The sequence below is a fragment of the Acanthopagrus latus genome, chromosome 2, assembly GCF_904848185.1.
Source record: "Acanthopagrus latus isolate v.2019 chromosome 2, fAcaLat1.1, whole genome shotgun sequence".
Lineage (NCBI taxonomy): Eukaryota > Metazoa > Chordata > Actinopteri > Spariformes > Sparidae > Acanthopagrus > Acanthopagrus latus.
Window position 1 is genome coordinate 11,301,098 of NC_051040.1, and position 13,773 is coordinate 11,314,870.

Sequence of the window (13,773 nt, forward strand, 5' to 3'; positions counted from 1 at the left end):
ACACACCTGATTTGGATCAGGTGTGTTCTTGCTTGGTTGGAATGAAAACCTGCAGCCACAGCGGCCCTTTACTGGATCAGTTTGACACCACTGAAATTGCTTCTGTTACTCTATGCTTGCGGCTATTTTTATTAATAGTTTAAGAAGCTGACAATGCTTTAGTCATACATAGTGTACATTGCAGTCAGGTAATAATTAAGCAATAGGCCAAGTCAATTTAAAACAGATTATAAATCAAATAATTTTAGTTGTAGCATGCTGAACAGTGACATGCTGGTCAGTATATGCTACCTCCAAAATAATTCTCTCCCATCCTCTGCATCCATAGATTTGAGCCTATGACATTTATTTTAACACTTGTGCTCTGAATGAATCAGCATATTACAGTGCAACTAAACTTCAAAGGGGATCTCACGGGATAGTTTTGTGATAGCTTTCCAATATGTTGTGTTTGAAACTAGATTAAACCAAAAACAAACAAAAAATGTTTTAATATTCACAAGATATAACTGAACTATGAGCTGAAAGACAGCAAGCTATAGATAGTTTGTGTTTACAATGGTAAATTTGCATGAAGAGAAACGAGAGAGGGAAACCTAAAAGCTATAGAAAAGACTTAAGTCCATTAAAGGCCATTAGGTAAGAGCATCTTCCTTCTGATCTATTTCAGGCTGACGCACAGGAGAAGGACAAATCTCTTGTCTGATAATCTATATAAACCAGTGAAGACACACATACAGTTGCTCTACATAAAGACATTTGAGAGATGACAGTCTCAACCCTCCTTGTTGGCCTGATCCTGTCTCTGAGTTTGTGTGAGCTGAACTCAGCTCTGAAAGAAAGGGTTGAGCTCACAGAAGAAAGGACTGGTGCTGGAGTCAGCACTGAGGCATCGCCTGTGAAATGTAAACTCCAGGGTACCACTCGTCTACCTGCATTCTCATTGGATGGTGACTACGTTATCGGGGGTGTTTTCTCCATACACACCTACGTGCATACAGTAAAACATAACTACACCACCGAGCCTGGGCCACTGAAGTGCACAGGGAGGTTAGTAAGTGGGACAAGAGTTAGATGTGTGGATTTTAGACAGTGTGAGTATATAAATGTATTGATTTGTATGCTGTGCTTACAGTTGTACAAAACTTTGATGCAATGTTGAAAGCTTTTGAGAGCAGAATTTCTCTTTTGTGTTACATTAGATGCCAAATGAGTATTTGGCCATATAAATTACATTGAGCATTATGATGTGTTTCTGAACTCAAAATACAGATGTTCTTAAAGATTTTATAAATACTTGTGGGTTTTAAGCAATTAAGACTTTAAATTTAGTGGACTTTATTCATCCCATGCATTGAAATTCCCTTTAATACAGCAGTTCAGCTGTCAGTTACCATCTATAACTCTGAGTTGAAGTTCTTTATTGTGTGTTCTCTGTTGAAATGGTGAATTGTCTTAATCATGTAAATTCAAACACTGATGAGATATTCTGTGTGCAGAATTGAGTCTCGTGAACTGCGCTTCTCACGTGCAATGGTCTTCGCCATCGAGGAGATTAACAACAGTACAGAGCTGCTGCCAGGCATCAAACTTGGTTATCAGATCCATGACTCCTGTGCCTCAGTGCCTATGACGATGCTTTTGGCATTCCAACTGTCAAATGGGCTGGAACCAGTGTTTTACACAGGCAAAAACTGCTCGCAATCTGGTGTGGTGATGGCTATTGTTGGTGAGTCTGGTTCTACTCCATCAATCAGCATGGCACGCATCATTGGGTCCTTTAACATTCCTCAGGTAAATTTTATTTATTTATTTTTTTTGAATTATTAAATTCAAACAATAAATACAAAACACAAGGACACGAAAAGCAAACATCTTTCACAAGTGACATACAAAAAATCAATAAGCCAAACAAACAAACAAAAAAAAAACAAAAAAAACAAAAACAAAAAAAAAACAGGCAAATCAGGTAAAAAATTTTAATTCTCACAAACTTTGTGTGTTAAATATGGGCCAATGCTTATTTTCTATGTCTGTGCCATTAATTAATTACACTGTTGTATCGCCTTAGGTGAGCCACTTTGCCACGTGTGCATGCCTGTCTGATAAGCAGCAGTATCCAAGTTTCTTCAGAACAATCCCCAGTGACCAGTTCCAGGCTGACGCTCTGGCCAAGCTGGTGAAACACTTTGGCTGGACTTGGATAGGTGCTGTCCGTTCGGATTCAGACTATGGAAATAATGGCATGGCATCTTTCCTACAGGCAGCACAGAAGGAGGGGATCTGTGTGGAATACTCTGAATCTTTCTATCGGACCCACCCACGTAGCAGGATCCAGAGAGTAGCTGAAGTTATTCGCAGGTTTCTAAATCACTGATTGATTTTGTAACTTTTGCTCATAATACACAAAGAAACACTGCAAAAAAAATCTTCAATTAGATTTGAAAAACCTTCAACTAAATTTGTGTGTATATATATATATATATATATATATAGGGAGAGAGAGAGATACATGATACATGATAAGAATGTTGTGACGGTGTAAGATAATTTTACTAATATGGTAAAAATATGAAAATACTTTCTTCAGAATATTCATATTTATACTTATTCAAAAGGGTAATTTCATGTTTGTGTCACTGATACTGTTAATTTTGTTTGTGTGTGTGTGTGTGTGTGTGTGTGTGTGTGTGTGTGTGTGTGTGTGTGTGTGTGTGTGTCTGTGCCTGTGTGTTATCTCTTCTATTGGTGTAATATAATGCACTGTAATGTCTCCCCAGGTCAACTGCTATGGTTGTTGTGGCATTTGTTGCCTCAGGAGACATGAGGATCCTGCTCAAGGAGTTGTCACACAGGCCTTCTCCACCTCGCCAATGGATAGGAAGTGAGGACTGGGTAACTAACCCAGACATGCTGAGCTTTAGCATATGTGCTGGAGCCATTGGGTTTGGCATTCAGCAATCTGTCATCCCAGGTTTGAGAGAATTCTTGCTGGATCTCTCTCCTACTAAAGTGTCTGCCTCTCCATTGCTCACTGAGTTCTGGGAGGATGTGTTCAACTGCAGGCTGGGAAAAGGTAAGTTGTACCTATTTTTAAATGACATTTACAATTGAATCCAATGGAACCTCCCAGCCTCTAAAGGGAAATGTAAGGGTTGAACAATAACAATGATAAGGCATTGACAGAGATGCATACAGAAGGTGTATCTCTATGTCAATGATCTAATAACATGATGTCAGGTCAAGTTTGGGACTTGAAATGTTTTGCGGAAGATTTCATATTAACTTGTCTGTAGTGGGCTCATGATACTAACATTTAAGTCCTGAACACAAGTACATAAATTACTAGCATGTATCTGTACGGTACTATTTTACTGACAGTGATTTCACTGCATTCATATTTTCAGTGTTTTCAGGTGCAACCATAAGCAACAGTGTGTGTGATGGAACTGAAGACATAAAGATTCTCCAGGACCCGTACACTGACACATCTCAGCTCCGCATCACTAATATGGTATATAAAGCTGTTTATGCAATAGCTCATGCCATTCATAATGCAATGTGTGAGGACACAATTTCTAAAACTCGGTGTGACAAATTAACCAGGATTGAGTCAAAACAGGTCAGTAAAAGTGATTCCTGTTTTCGCTAATATATACGTTAGCTGAATTATGTATTTTCTCGCCATCATTCTGGTACTTTCATGCATCCTCACAGGTTCTTACTCAGCTGAAGAAATTACATTTTTCCAAAAATGGTTATGATGTGTCATTTGATGCCAATGGGGATCCTGTGGCCAGATATGAGCTGGTGAACTGGCAAAAAAGTGAGAGTGGCAGCATTGAAATGGTGACGGTGGGGCATTATGATGCATCACTGCAGGAGGGTCAGGAGTTCAGCATCAACAGAAACATCACATGGGTAGAAGGTGGCACACAGGTAAGGAGCAAACAAGCAGTCATTTAAAATATTCAAATTTCAAATTTGTGATCATAAAGTTAATCAGTGTTTCCCATTAATTAACAAGACACTGATGTCCCACCATAATCTAATTTGCTGCACCACGTCTCATTTTGAGAAAATGTTTTTCACTTCATAATAACGCAGAAACTACATAACATTCCATACTGTTGCTGTATGCGCAAATGCTTTCTCAGTGACACACACTTGCACATATTCTCTGCTCTGAGGCCTTTCAAATTACAAGGAGTGACACCATTCATTGCTTTGGATACTGTTATATACATACTTGGTAATCAATCCCTGAGAGACGTATGCATACACAATTTCTCGTGGCAAACTGGTGTGCATTATTGAAAGACAACAATAAATATTTGAAGTGAAACTCTCGAAAAAAAGCAACCAAGGCTTTATTTGAGAATGTATGAGTCAAACTTTCATTTAAAAGCATAACTATGAGGAAAGAGGCACTTTTAAGATTTACCATAGTTTCGTTTTTGGGCAAGCTAATTTTCAATGGAGTGCTGGGGCACTCTTACACTAGTAGCAAAATCACTATTTTTGAAACACTGAGAAGGCTCGACACAACATGAAACTTTGCACGTAGTATCACAGGGTCTTTACACACGAGCATGAGCATTGCGAACATTGTTTGTGGACACAGAGTTTACTAAAAAGAAGGTTTTTGAACAATTCATATTACCGAAAACGAAACTATGGTAAATCTTTAAAGTGCCTCTTTTATCGTAATTATGCTTTTATATGAAGGTTTGACTCATATACACTCACAAATAAAGCCTTGGTTGCTTTTTGGCGAGAGTTTCACTTTAAGAGATAGATAGATAGATAGATAGATAGATAGATAGATAGATAGATAGATAGATAGATAGATAGATAGATAGATAGATAGATAGATAGATATTGAAATAATGAACCCATGCTATATTCCTCAGAGGTGTATAGTATGTGTGAGTTTACTTGTTTCTATGGATCAGGTGCCTGTGTCAGTGTGCAGTGACAGTTGTCCTCCAGGAACTCGTAAAGTACTACAGAAAGGAAAACCCATCTGCTGTTATGATTGTATTCCATGTCCGGAAGGAGAGATTAGCAATGCAACAGGTATTATATTTTTTCAATGCATATGTACAACATCAGATCTGTGACTGCTGAAAACCCTGTTCTGTTTTGTTTCAGATTCACCTGATTGTTTCCCTTGCCCTGAGGAGCTGTGGTCAAATGCAGAGAGAGATACTTGTTACCCAAAACCTGTAGAGTTTCTTTCCTTTGACGAGGTCCTAGGAATCATCCTGGCTGTATTCTCAGTTGGTGGTGCCTGTCTTGCAATTTTAATTGCGGCCGTCTTCTTTTGTTACAGGACATCCCCGATTGTCAGGGCCAACAACTCTGAGCTGAGCTTCCTGCTGCTCTTCTCCTTGACTCTGTGTTTCTTATGTTCATTAACTTTCATTGGAGTGCCCTCTAAGTGGTCCTGCATGCTGCGCCACACAGCGTTTGGGATCACCTTTGTCCTCTGCATTTCATGCGTTCTTGGAAAAACTATAGTTGTATTAATGGCCTTTAAGGCAACACTCCCAGGTAGTAATGTTATGAAATGGTTTGGTCCTCCACAGCAAAGGATGACTGTAGTGTCTTTCACATTTATTCAAGTTTTAATATGTGCTATTTGGTTGGGTCTCAGTCCCCCTTTTCCAATTAAAAACCTAATTTTATACAAGGAAAGAATCATCCTGGAGTGTGCATTAGGCTCAGCTATTGGGTTCTGGGTTGTGCTTGGGTACATTGGTCTACTGGCTGTCTTTTGCTTTGTGTTAGCTGTCCTAGCTCGGAAACTACCTGATAATTTCAATGAAGCCAAGCTGATCACCTTCAGCATGCTAATATTCTGTGCAGTCTGGATCACCTTTATCCCAGCATATGTCAGCTCTCCTGGGAAATTTACTGTGGCTGTGGAGATATTTGCCATTCTGGCCTCTAGTTTTGGGCTGATACTGTGTATATTTGCTCCAAAGTGTTACATCATATTGTTTAAGCCGGAGAAAAACACCAAAAAACAATTAATGAACAAAAATTAATCCTTCAACACCTGAGGTTTCGAAATAGTTAAAATGGCCACATATAAGGCTTATGCTGTGCAGTCAGCACAGTCTCTAACTAGTTTGTTTTCACTGAAGGTCATTTTAATGCTATTGTCTTACAATTTAGTGTACTTTTCATCCTATTCTAAATAAATATTCCAAACAAAATGCATGGTATTGAGTCCTCAGCAGTGTTTATTAAATCATTGCCATTTTAAGAATGTTTTTGCATGACTGAATAGCATTTTAAATAATGAGAATGCTAGTTTGGTACAGAATGACTGAGCTAATAGAAAGCATATTAAAATGAAAATACACATTAGCTTTACCACCACACGTGACATTTAATTTGACCTGATAAAATCTCCTGTGACCTCCCTGGAGCCCACAATAACCAGTGAGTGCTTTCATAGATATTCATGCAGCAATTGAAATTTCAAACCCAGTAATATACAACTTATAAAGATTTTCTTAGGCCTTAACTTGGAAATGATGCCATTTTAGACAGTTTTATGCATTTAGCTCGTTGTATAGGCTGTCATAATCTTAATTTTGAACATGTATGGCTGTATGTTGTGGACCAATTGTATTTTCCAACAACTAAGGGAAGTTAGATTTTTATTAAAATAGACATTTTAAACACTTCTGAAAAGAGCTTTTTTTAATAATAACATTTTCAAATTTATTACAATTTTAATAATAGTTTAAGAAGCTAAACATGCTTTACTCATCCATAGTGAATAGTGTAGTAAGGGCAGAATGAAACAATAGTGGTCAACTTAAATTGGGTGTATTACTGCTCTGTATATGCTACAACCAAAATAATTCTCGGTGGCATAGGCACCAACAGCCATTCTCAGTTTCCATACATTTGAGTTTATGGCATTTATCTGAACACTTTTCATCTTTATGTTAGACTCCAGTGTGTATTCATGAGGTGTAACTGTAATATAAGCTGGAAGAAAGCAGGACGGGTGTAGACAATATTAGGAAGATATCTGGTGTTCACAATGGCAACTTTAGATGAAAAGAAACAAGATAGAAACACTTAGAAACTATAGAAAAGACTTGGATAAAGGTTAATCAGAGACCATTGGGCAAGGGCATAGTCCTTCTGATCTATAATAGGCTGATGTACAGGAGAAGGAGGGAAGATCTTGTCTGATAATCTATATATACCAGGGGAAAGACATGTACAGTCAGTCTACATACAGACACTTGAGAGATGAAGGTCTCAGCCCTCCTTGTTGGCCTGATCCTGTTTCTGAGTTTTTGTGAGCTGAACTCAGCTCTGAAACAAAGGGTTGAGCTCACAGAAGAAAGGACTGGTGCTGGAGTCAGCACTGAGGCCTTATATGTAAATTGTAAACTCCTGGGTACCACTCGTCTACCTGCTTTCTCAATGGATGGTGACTATGCTATCGGGGGTGTTTTCTCCATACACACCTACATGCATACAGTAAAAAATGACTACACCACCGAGCCTGAGCCACTAAAGTGCACAGGGAGGTTAGTAAGAGAAGTGTTGGATAAGCAGATGTTGGTGATGTGGAGGGTAAAAATGTTTTGATTTTTATGATGTGCATACACTTGTGCAAACCTGTTATGCAATGTTTCTCTTTTTTGTTACATTAGATGCCAAATGAGTATTTGGCCATGTAAATCAAAATTAATATAATCACATCATAGTATGTTTCTTAACTGAAAATATAAGCTTCACAAAGTGTTCAAGACTATTGTTGTTTCGTATATTCAAATTCCTATGAATAGAGCGGTATGAGTTATCATCCATAGCTTAAAATTATTCTTTATTGTGTATTTTCAGTTGCAGTTGTAAACAATGTAAATTTGAACAGTGATAGGATTTTGTGTGTGCAGAATTGAGTCCCGTGAGCTGCGCTTCTCACGTGCAATGGTCTTCGCCATTGAGGAGATTAATAACAGTACAGAGCTGCTGCCAGGCATCAAACTTGGTTATCAGATCTATGACTCCTGTGCCTCAGTGCCTCTGACAATGCATGTGGCATTCCAGCTTTCAAATGGACTGGAACCAGTGTTTTACACAGGCAATAACTGCTCGCAATCCGGTGTGGTGATGGCTATTGTTGGTGAGTCCGGGTCAACACCATCAATCAGCATGGCACGCATCATTGGGTCCTTTAACATTCCTCAGGTATATTTTTGATTCTGGCAAACGTTGTGTGTTTAATATGGGCCAATGCTGTTTTTTTTTTTTTTTTTTTTTTTTTGTCTGTGCCATTACACAATTACACTGTTGTATTGCCTTAGGTGAGTCACTTTGCCACTTGTGCATGCCTGTCTGATAAGCAGCAGTACCCGAGTTTCTTCAGAACAATCCCCAGTGACCAGTTCCAGGCTGACGCGCTGGCCAAGCTGGTAAAACACTTTGGCTGGACTTGGATAGGTGCTGTCCGTTCGGATTCAGACTATGGCAATAATGGCATGGCCTCATTCCTGGATGCAGCACAGAAGGAGGGGATCTGTGTGGAATACTCTGTATCTTTCTATCGGACCCATCCACATAGCAGGATCCAGAAAGTAGCTGACATTATCCACAGGTTTCTAAATAACTGATTGAATTTGCATCTTGTGCTCACAATAAAACATATATAAAGGAAAAAAAAAATAGCATGTTGATTTCTCCCAGGTTCATTAATGTGTATCTTCATTCCTATTTAAAAGGATAATTTCATGTTTGTGTCAATGATTGTTTATTTGGTGCTTGTCTTGATAATATAATGCACTGTAATGTCTCCCCAGGTCAACTGCTATGGTTGTTGTGGCATTTGCAGCCTCAGGAGACATGAGGATCCTGCTCAAGGAGTTGTCACTCAAGCGTTCTCCGCCTCGCCAGTGGATGGGCAGTGAGGCCTGGGTAACTAGCCCAGACATGCTGAGCTTTAGCATATGTGCTGGAGCCATTGGATTTGGCATTCAGCAATCTGTCATCCCAGGTTTGAGAGAATTCTTGCTGGATCTCTCTCCCACTAAAGTGGCTGCCTCTCCAGTGCTTACTGAATTCTGGGAGGATGCATTCAACTGCAGGCTAGAAAAAGGTAGGAAAGTTATATTGATATTTATACAACATTAAGTCCACTGGATCCTCCCATCCCATGCAACTTCTTTAAAGTCAACCCATAGATTTTTATAAAGGGAAATATAATGATTGAATTAACAATGCTGTGGACATAAATTGCAACTCTGTAAATAATAACACTGGATGATGTCAGGTCAAGTTTTAGCCATCTGCTGTTTTATTGAAAATTTTGCTTGAACTTGGCTGCAGGGGTTCCACAACAAGACCATTTAAGTACTTAACAGAAGAATGTACATTTTTAGAATTTAGCTTACTGTACTACTACACTGATAATGGTTTCAGAATATATGTTTATTTCATGTTTTCAGGTCCAACCATGAACAAGAGTGTGTGTGATGGAACTGAAGACATACAAACTCTCCAAGACCCATACAGTGACGTATCTCAGCTACGAATCACCAATATGGTATATAAGGCTGTTTATGCAATAGCACATGCCATTCATAATGCAGTGTGTCAGGACACAAATTCTACAACTCACTGTGACAAATACGCCAAGATTGAGTCCAAACAGGTCTGTAAAAGTCATTAAGTTATCTTAATGATGTTAATTAACTATTTTTGCTTAAAATATACATTTTGTGAATTATTTATTTTCACTATATCATTCTTTTACTTAATGCATTCTCACAGGTTCTTACTCAACTGAAGAAATTACAATTTTCCAAAAATGGTTATGATGTGTCATTTGATGCCAATGGGGATCCTGTGGCTACATATGAGCTGGTTAACTGGAAAAAAAGTAAGAGTGGCAGCAATCAGTTGGTGACAGTAGGACGCTATGATGCATCACTGCCAGAGGGTCAGGAGTTCCTTATCAACAGGAACCTCACCTGGGTTGAGGGTGGCACACAAGTAAGTAGCATACATTAAATAACTGAACTTTTAAATTTGTGTTCTTATAGTGAATGACGTGTGCACTCAACAAGGTTTTTGTTGCTGTAATTGTTATTGTAAGACAGTTCAGCAGAGGGAGAACAAATCAAATAGGTGTCTTCCAAAGTTACAGTAGATTTTGAATGTTTAAACAAGTATACAGTATATTGTATACAGTATATTCCAAATAAAATGTAATTTTACCAGGGTAGGGTACAATATTGTAACACTAGGTCTTTCGGCACAGGTGGAGCCCTCAACTGGGCTGTGATGCATAGCAAAAATAGACCTGTAAATGCCACCCCTCTTTCCCTCTCTTACCTTTTTTGCTCTTTCAACAGGGCAAAAGGAAAATCATGTCATCAGTTTTTGATAATAATCAAAGGCAAACCACATAAACAGACTTGGCAGGCAGGAGCTGCACTGCAGTAGCGAAGCGTCATCAAGCATAAAGGAGGGGCAGATATACTTTTTAATGTCAATGTAATGAACGTGATGTGTTTTCTTACATAATGCTCATTTACAGTTATAGCGCCATAATGTAATCATCATCACTATAGTGGCATGTTGGTTATCTAAATCTACTTTAGGAGAGGAGGCAAGGGTATAGGCTGTATGTGGGCTGTATGTGGGCTGTATGTGCGGCCCTTACCGTCACTTTGGCACCAATGGCTCTCAAGAGGTCTTATTGCTATTCTGTGCATGAGCCCTCCAAGAACCCCTTCAGCAATGGTGTAAGCCGTCCCAGACTTTTCAGTAGTAGGGTGGCCCTGTGGTATATCTTCAAGGATGCTTTGAGGGACTGCAAAAGTTGACGCTGTGGCTGTACAACTATGTGTTGCAACACTACATCTTGTCTCTTCTATGATGAGATAGAGCTGCATTGATGGCTGACAGCTCAGCTGTGCCTTCTTTTCTTCCAGCCATTCGTCTGTCACCTGCAGTGACAAACGACATGGAGCATAAGATTCCTTTCAGGGTGACAGGAGCTCCAACAGGTAATTTCAGTCATCTGACAAATGGTTTGATGTGATCATGTGACTGGTCTGACCCGATATTCAGATTGTTGGTCATGGTGGCCACCAGCTCACACAGCGAAGTATTTTGTCAAAATATTGTGTTCCTTTCCGGCATTATCCTTGACCATCGGGCTGGCTGAGGAATGAGGAGGGCAGCAAGTGCCTGAGTGAGGGGGCCTATGCCCCAGGCAGTTGCCTCTGTGCATCCTTTCACCGTTAGAAAATCCACAAATCCCACAGCAGGCACCCTTGTCTACAGCTGCTCTCCCCAGAATGCTGCAATGATCTGCTAGATCACTGGTAGAAGAAGGAGGCCTGGGTCTTGCGAGCCAGGCCAAAAGAACCTTGGAGTTGGTTTTCCGGCTTCATGGGAGTGGTGGAAGCAGAGACAGCCCGATTCGCTCCATCACAATGACTTTCAGGAAGTCCTGGCGAACAGACGGTAGCATTGGGTTACTGCCACTTGCTCATGTACTGGGTGCTGATGTTGTCCTCCTCTGCAAACAGAGGAGCCGGCATCATATCAGCAGAGGTAACCAGGGATGGGAGCAGTGAAGAGTCATCAGCTAGTGTCAAGGGCTAGGCTTTTTATCACATCAAATATTGAAACTGAAGAAAGCACTCTGCAGAGCACTCTGCAGTCCACAGAGTTAAGCGACTGTCAAACACCTTCCTCCATGTGGTCCCTTCCCAGGCACTTGAAGCAAAGATGAAATTAGTTTAGCAATGGTGATGTTGGTGAGATACAATGGGCAATGAAGAACCTACCTGAAGTGGTGACGTCATTCTAGGAGAAAAGAAATGCCTGACATGGAATGGTATACTGTTACACAGATATTTGGTAACCAATCGCTTATTGGCTAGGTATGCACTTCCAGTTTTAATGTGGGCAGATATGTGTGTGATTGGAAAGCTATAGGCAAAATGCCTGTTTCATATTGCACAAAAAATCTTAAGATCTTTGTTATTCTCTAAGAGCCTCATACCACACCTGACTATGTAAGAGATTTTTGTATCTATGTACCAGGTACCTGTGTCAGTTTGCAGTGACAGCTGTCCTCCAGGAACACGTAAAGTGCTGCAAAAAGGAAAACCCATCTGCTGTTATGATTGTTTACCATGTCCTGAGGGAGAAATTAGCAATGCTACAGGTATTTTCTTTCCAATGCATATCTAAAACATCATGTATATGACTGCTAAAAGCCTATTCTGATTCATTGTTTCAGACTCCCCTGATTGTTTCCCTTGCCCCAAGGAGTTCTGGCCTAATGAAGAGAGAGACACTTGTTTCCCCAAGCCTGTAGAGTTTCTCTCCTTTGACGAGGTCCTTGGAATCATCCTGGCTGCATTCTCAGTTGGTGGTGCCTGTCTTGCCATCATAACAGCAGCTGTGTTCTTTCATCACAGGACATCCCCAATTGTCAGGGCCAATAACTCTGAGCTGAGCTTCCTGCTGCTCTTCTCTCTGACTCTGTGTTTCTTATGTTCATTGACTTTCATTGGAGCACCTTCTGATTGGTCCTGCATGCTGCGCCACACAGCATTTGGGATCACCTTCGTCCTCTGTATCTCTTGTGTCCTTGGGAAAACTATAGTAGTGTTGATGGCCTTCAGAGCTACACTCCCAGGTAGTAATGTTATGAAATGGTTCGGCCCTCTACAGCAAAGGATGACTGTAGTGTCTTTCACATTTATTCAAATTTTAATATGTATTACGTGGTTGGGTCTCAGTCCCCCTTTTCCAATTAAAAACCTAACTTTATACAAGGAAAGAATCATCTTGGAGTGTGCATTAGGATCAGCTGCTGGGTTCTGGGTTGTACTTGGGTACATAGGCCTACTGGCTGTCTTTTGCTTTGTGTTAGCTGTCCTAGCTCGGAAACTACCTGATAATTTCAATGAAGCCAAGATGATCACCTTCAGCATGCTGATATTCTGTGCAGTCTGGATCACCTTTATCCCAGCATATGTCAGCTCTCCTGGGAAATTTACTGTGGCTGTGGAGATATTTGCTATTCTGGCCTCCAGTTTTGGACTGATACTGTGTATATTTGCTCCAAAGTGTTACATAATATTGTTTAAACCAGAGAGGAACACCAAGAAGCATTTGATGAATAAAAACAAATCCTAATTTTGGATGAGGTTAAGATAGTACACACTCACAATGTTTTTTACTTTGAAATCTTTACTTCTTGATTCTCATTTGTGAATATAATTTAAATGCGATAGTTGTCTCATTTTACAAGTGTTTTTCATAATGTGCTTAAAATAAATCAAACATTAATTTCATAAATTATGTCAAAATTCATAGCAAAAGTATGCAGTACTGAATTCTTTAGATTTTGATAAAATAGTTTGAATTTGAAAATTTGAATTTAGTCTTTCTGACTGAAAACAATATGTGATCAAGAATCATGAGATCAGTAATAGAATTTTACTGACAGTATAGTATAAAGATAAGCTGGTTATACTACCAAAAATGTATTGCCATGAACTGTGTAAACGCCTGTCCTTCCATGCCACTGAAAAACATTTTAAAGTATGCAGCAATTGTAGAAAAGTCCATGTTTACTTTCCAGCATTGAACAATATATAATGACACTCATTATACTTTGATATAGTGTGATGGCATGTAGACTGAAAGATTGACACTTCTCTCCACTAGTGTGTGCTCTGCTATAGCATAGCTAACTAATTATTACAA

General features: G+C 39.5%; 2 protein-coding genes across 2 annotated transcripts; both read left to right on the forward strand.

The window, feature by feature from the left end:
- Nucleotides 1–1,518: 1,518 nt before the first annotated feature.
- LOC119007340 (extracellular calcium-sensing receptor-like) lies at nt 1,519–6,053 on the forward strand. Its single transcript, XM_037076948.1, has 7 exons — nt 1,519–1,794; nt 2,072–2,361; nt 2,781–3,076; nt 3,417–3,622; nt 3,718–3,939; nt 4,956–5,079; nt 5,155–6,053. The coding sequence occupies exons 1-7, from the start codon at nt 1,534–1,536 to the stop codon at nt 6,051–6,053; spliced, it is 2,298 nt and encodes a 765-aa protein (XP_036932843.1). The 5' UTR covers nt 1,519–1,533.
- Nucleotides 6,054–7,452: 1,399 nt separating this feature from the next.
- Nucleotides 7,453–13,200, forward strand: LOC119007621 (extracellular calcium-sensing receptor-like). The gene is made up of 8 exons (XM_037077411.1): nt 7,453–7,565; nt 7,935–8,229; nt 8,346–8,635; nt 8,838–9,133; nt 9,483–9,688; nt 9,808–10,029; nt 12,097–12,220; nt 12,296–13,200. The coding sequence occupies exons 1-8, from the start codon at nt 7,459–7,461 to the stop codon at nt 13,198–13,200; spliced, it is 2,445 nt and encodes an 814-aa protein (XP_036933306.1). The 5' UTR covers nt 7,453–7,458.
- Nucleotides 13,201–13,773: the final 573 nt, after the last annotated feature.

Coding starts and splice junctions, on each gene's coding strand:
- LOC119007340 (XM_037076948.1), top strand. CDS start 1,534: ATGGTCTTCGCCATCGAGGAGATTAACAACAGTACAGAGCTGCTGCCA. Junction 1,795..2,071: donor GGTCCTTTAACATTCCTCAG/GTAAATTTTATT, acceptor GTATCGCCTTAG/GTGAGCCACTTTGCCACGTG. Junction 3,940..4,955: donor GGGTAGAAGGTGGCACACAG/GTAAGGAGCAAA, acceptor TCTATGGATCAG/GTGCCTGTGTCAGTGTGCAG.
- LOC119007621 (XM_037077411.1), top strand. CDS start 7,459: ATGGATGGTGACTATGCTATCGGGGGTGTTTTCTCCATACACACCTAC. Junction 8,636..8,837: donor GTAGCTGACATTATCCACAG/GTTTCTAAATAA, acceptor ATGTCTCCCCAG/GTCAACTGCTATGGTTGTTG. Junction 10,030..12,096: donor GGGTTGAGGGTGGCACACAA/GTAAGTAGCATA, acceptor TCTATGTACCAG/GTACCTGTGTCAGTTTGCAG.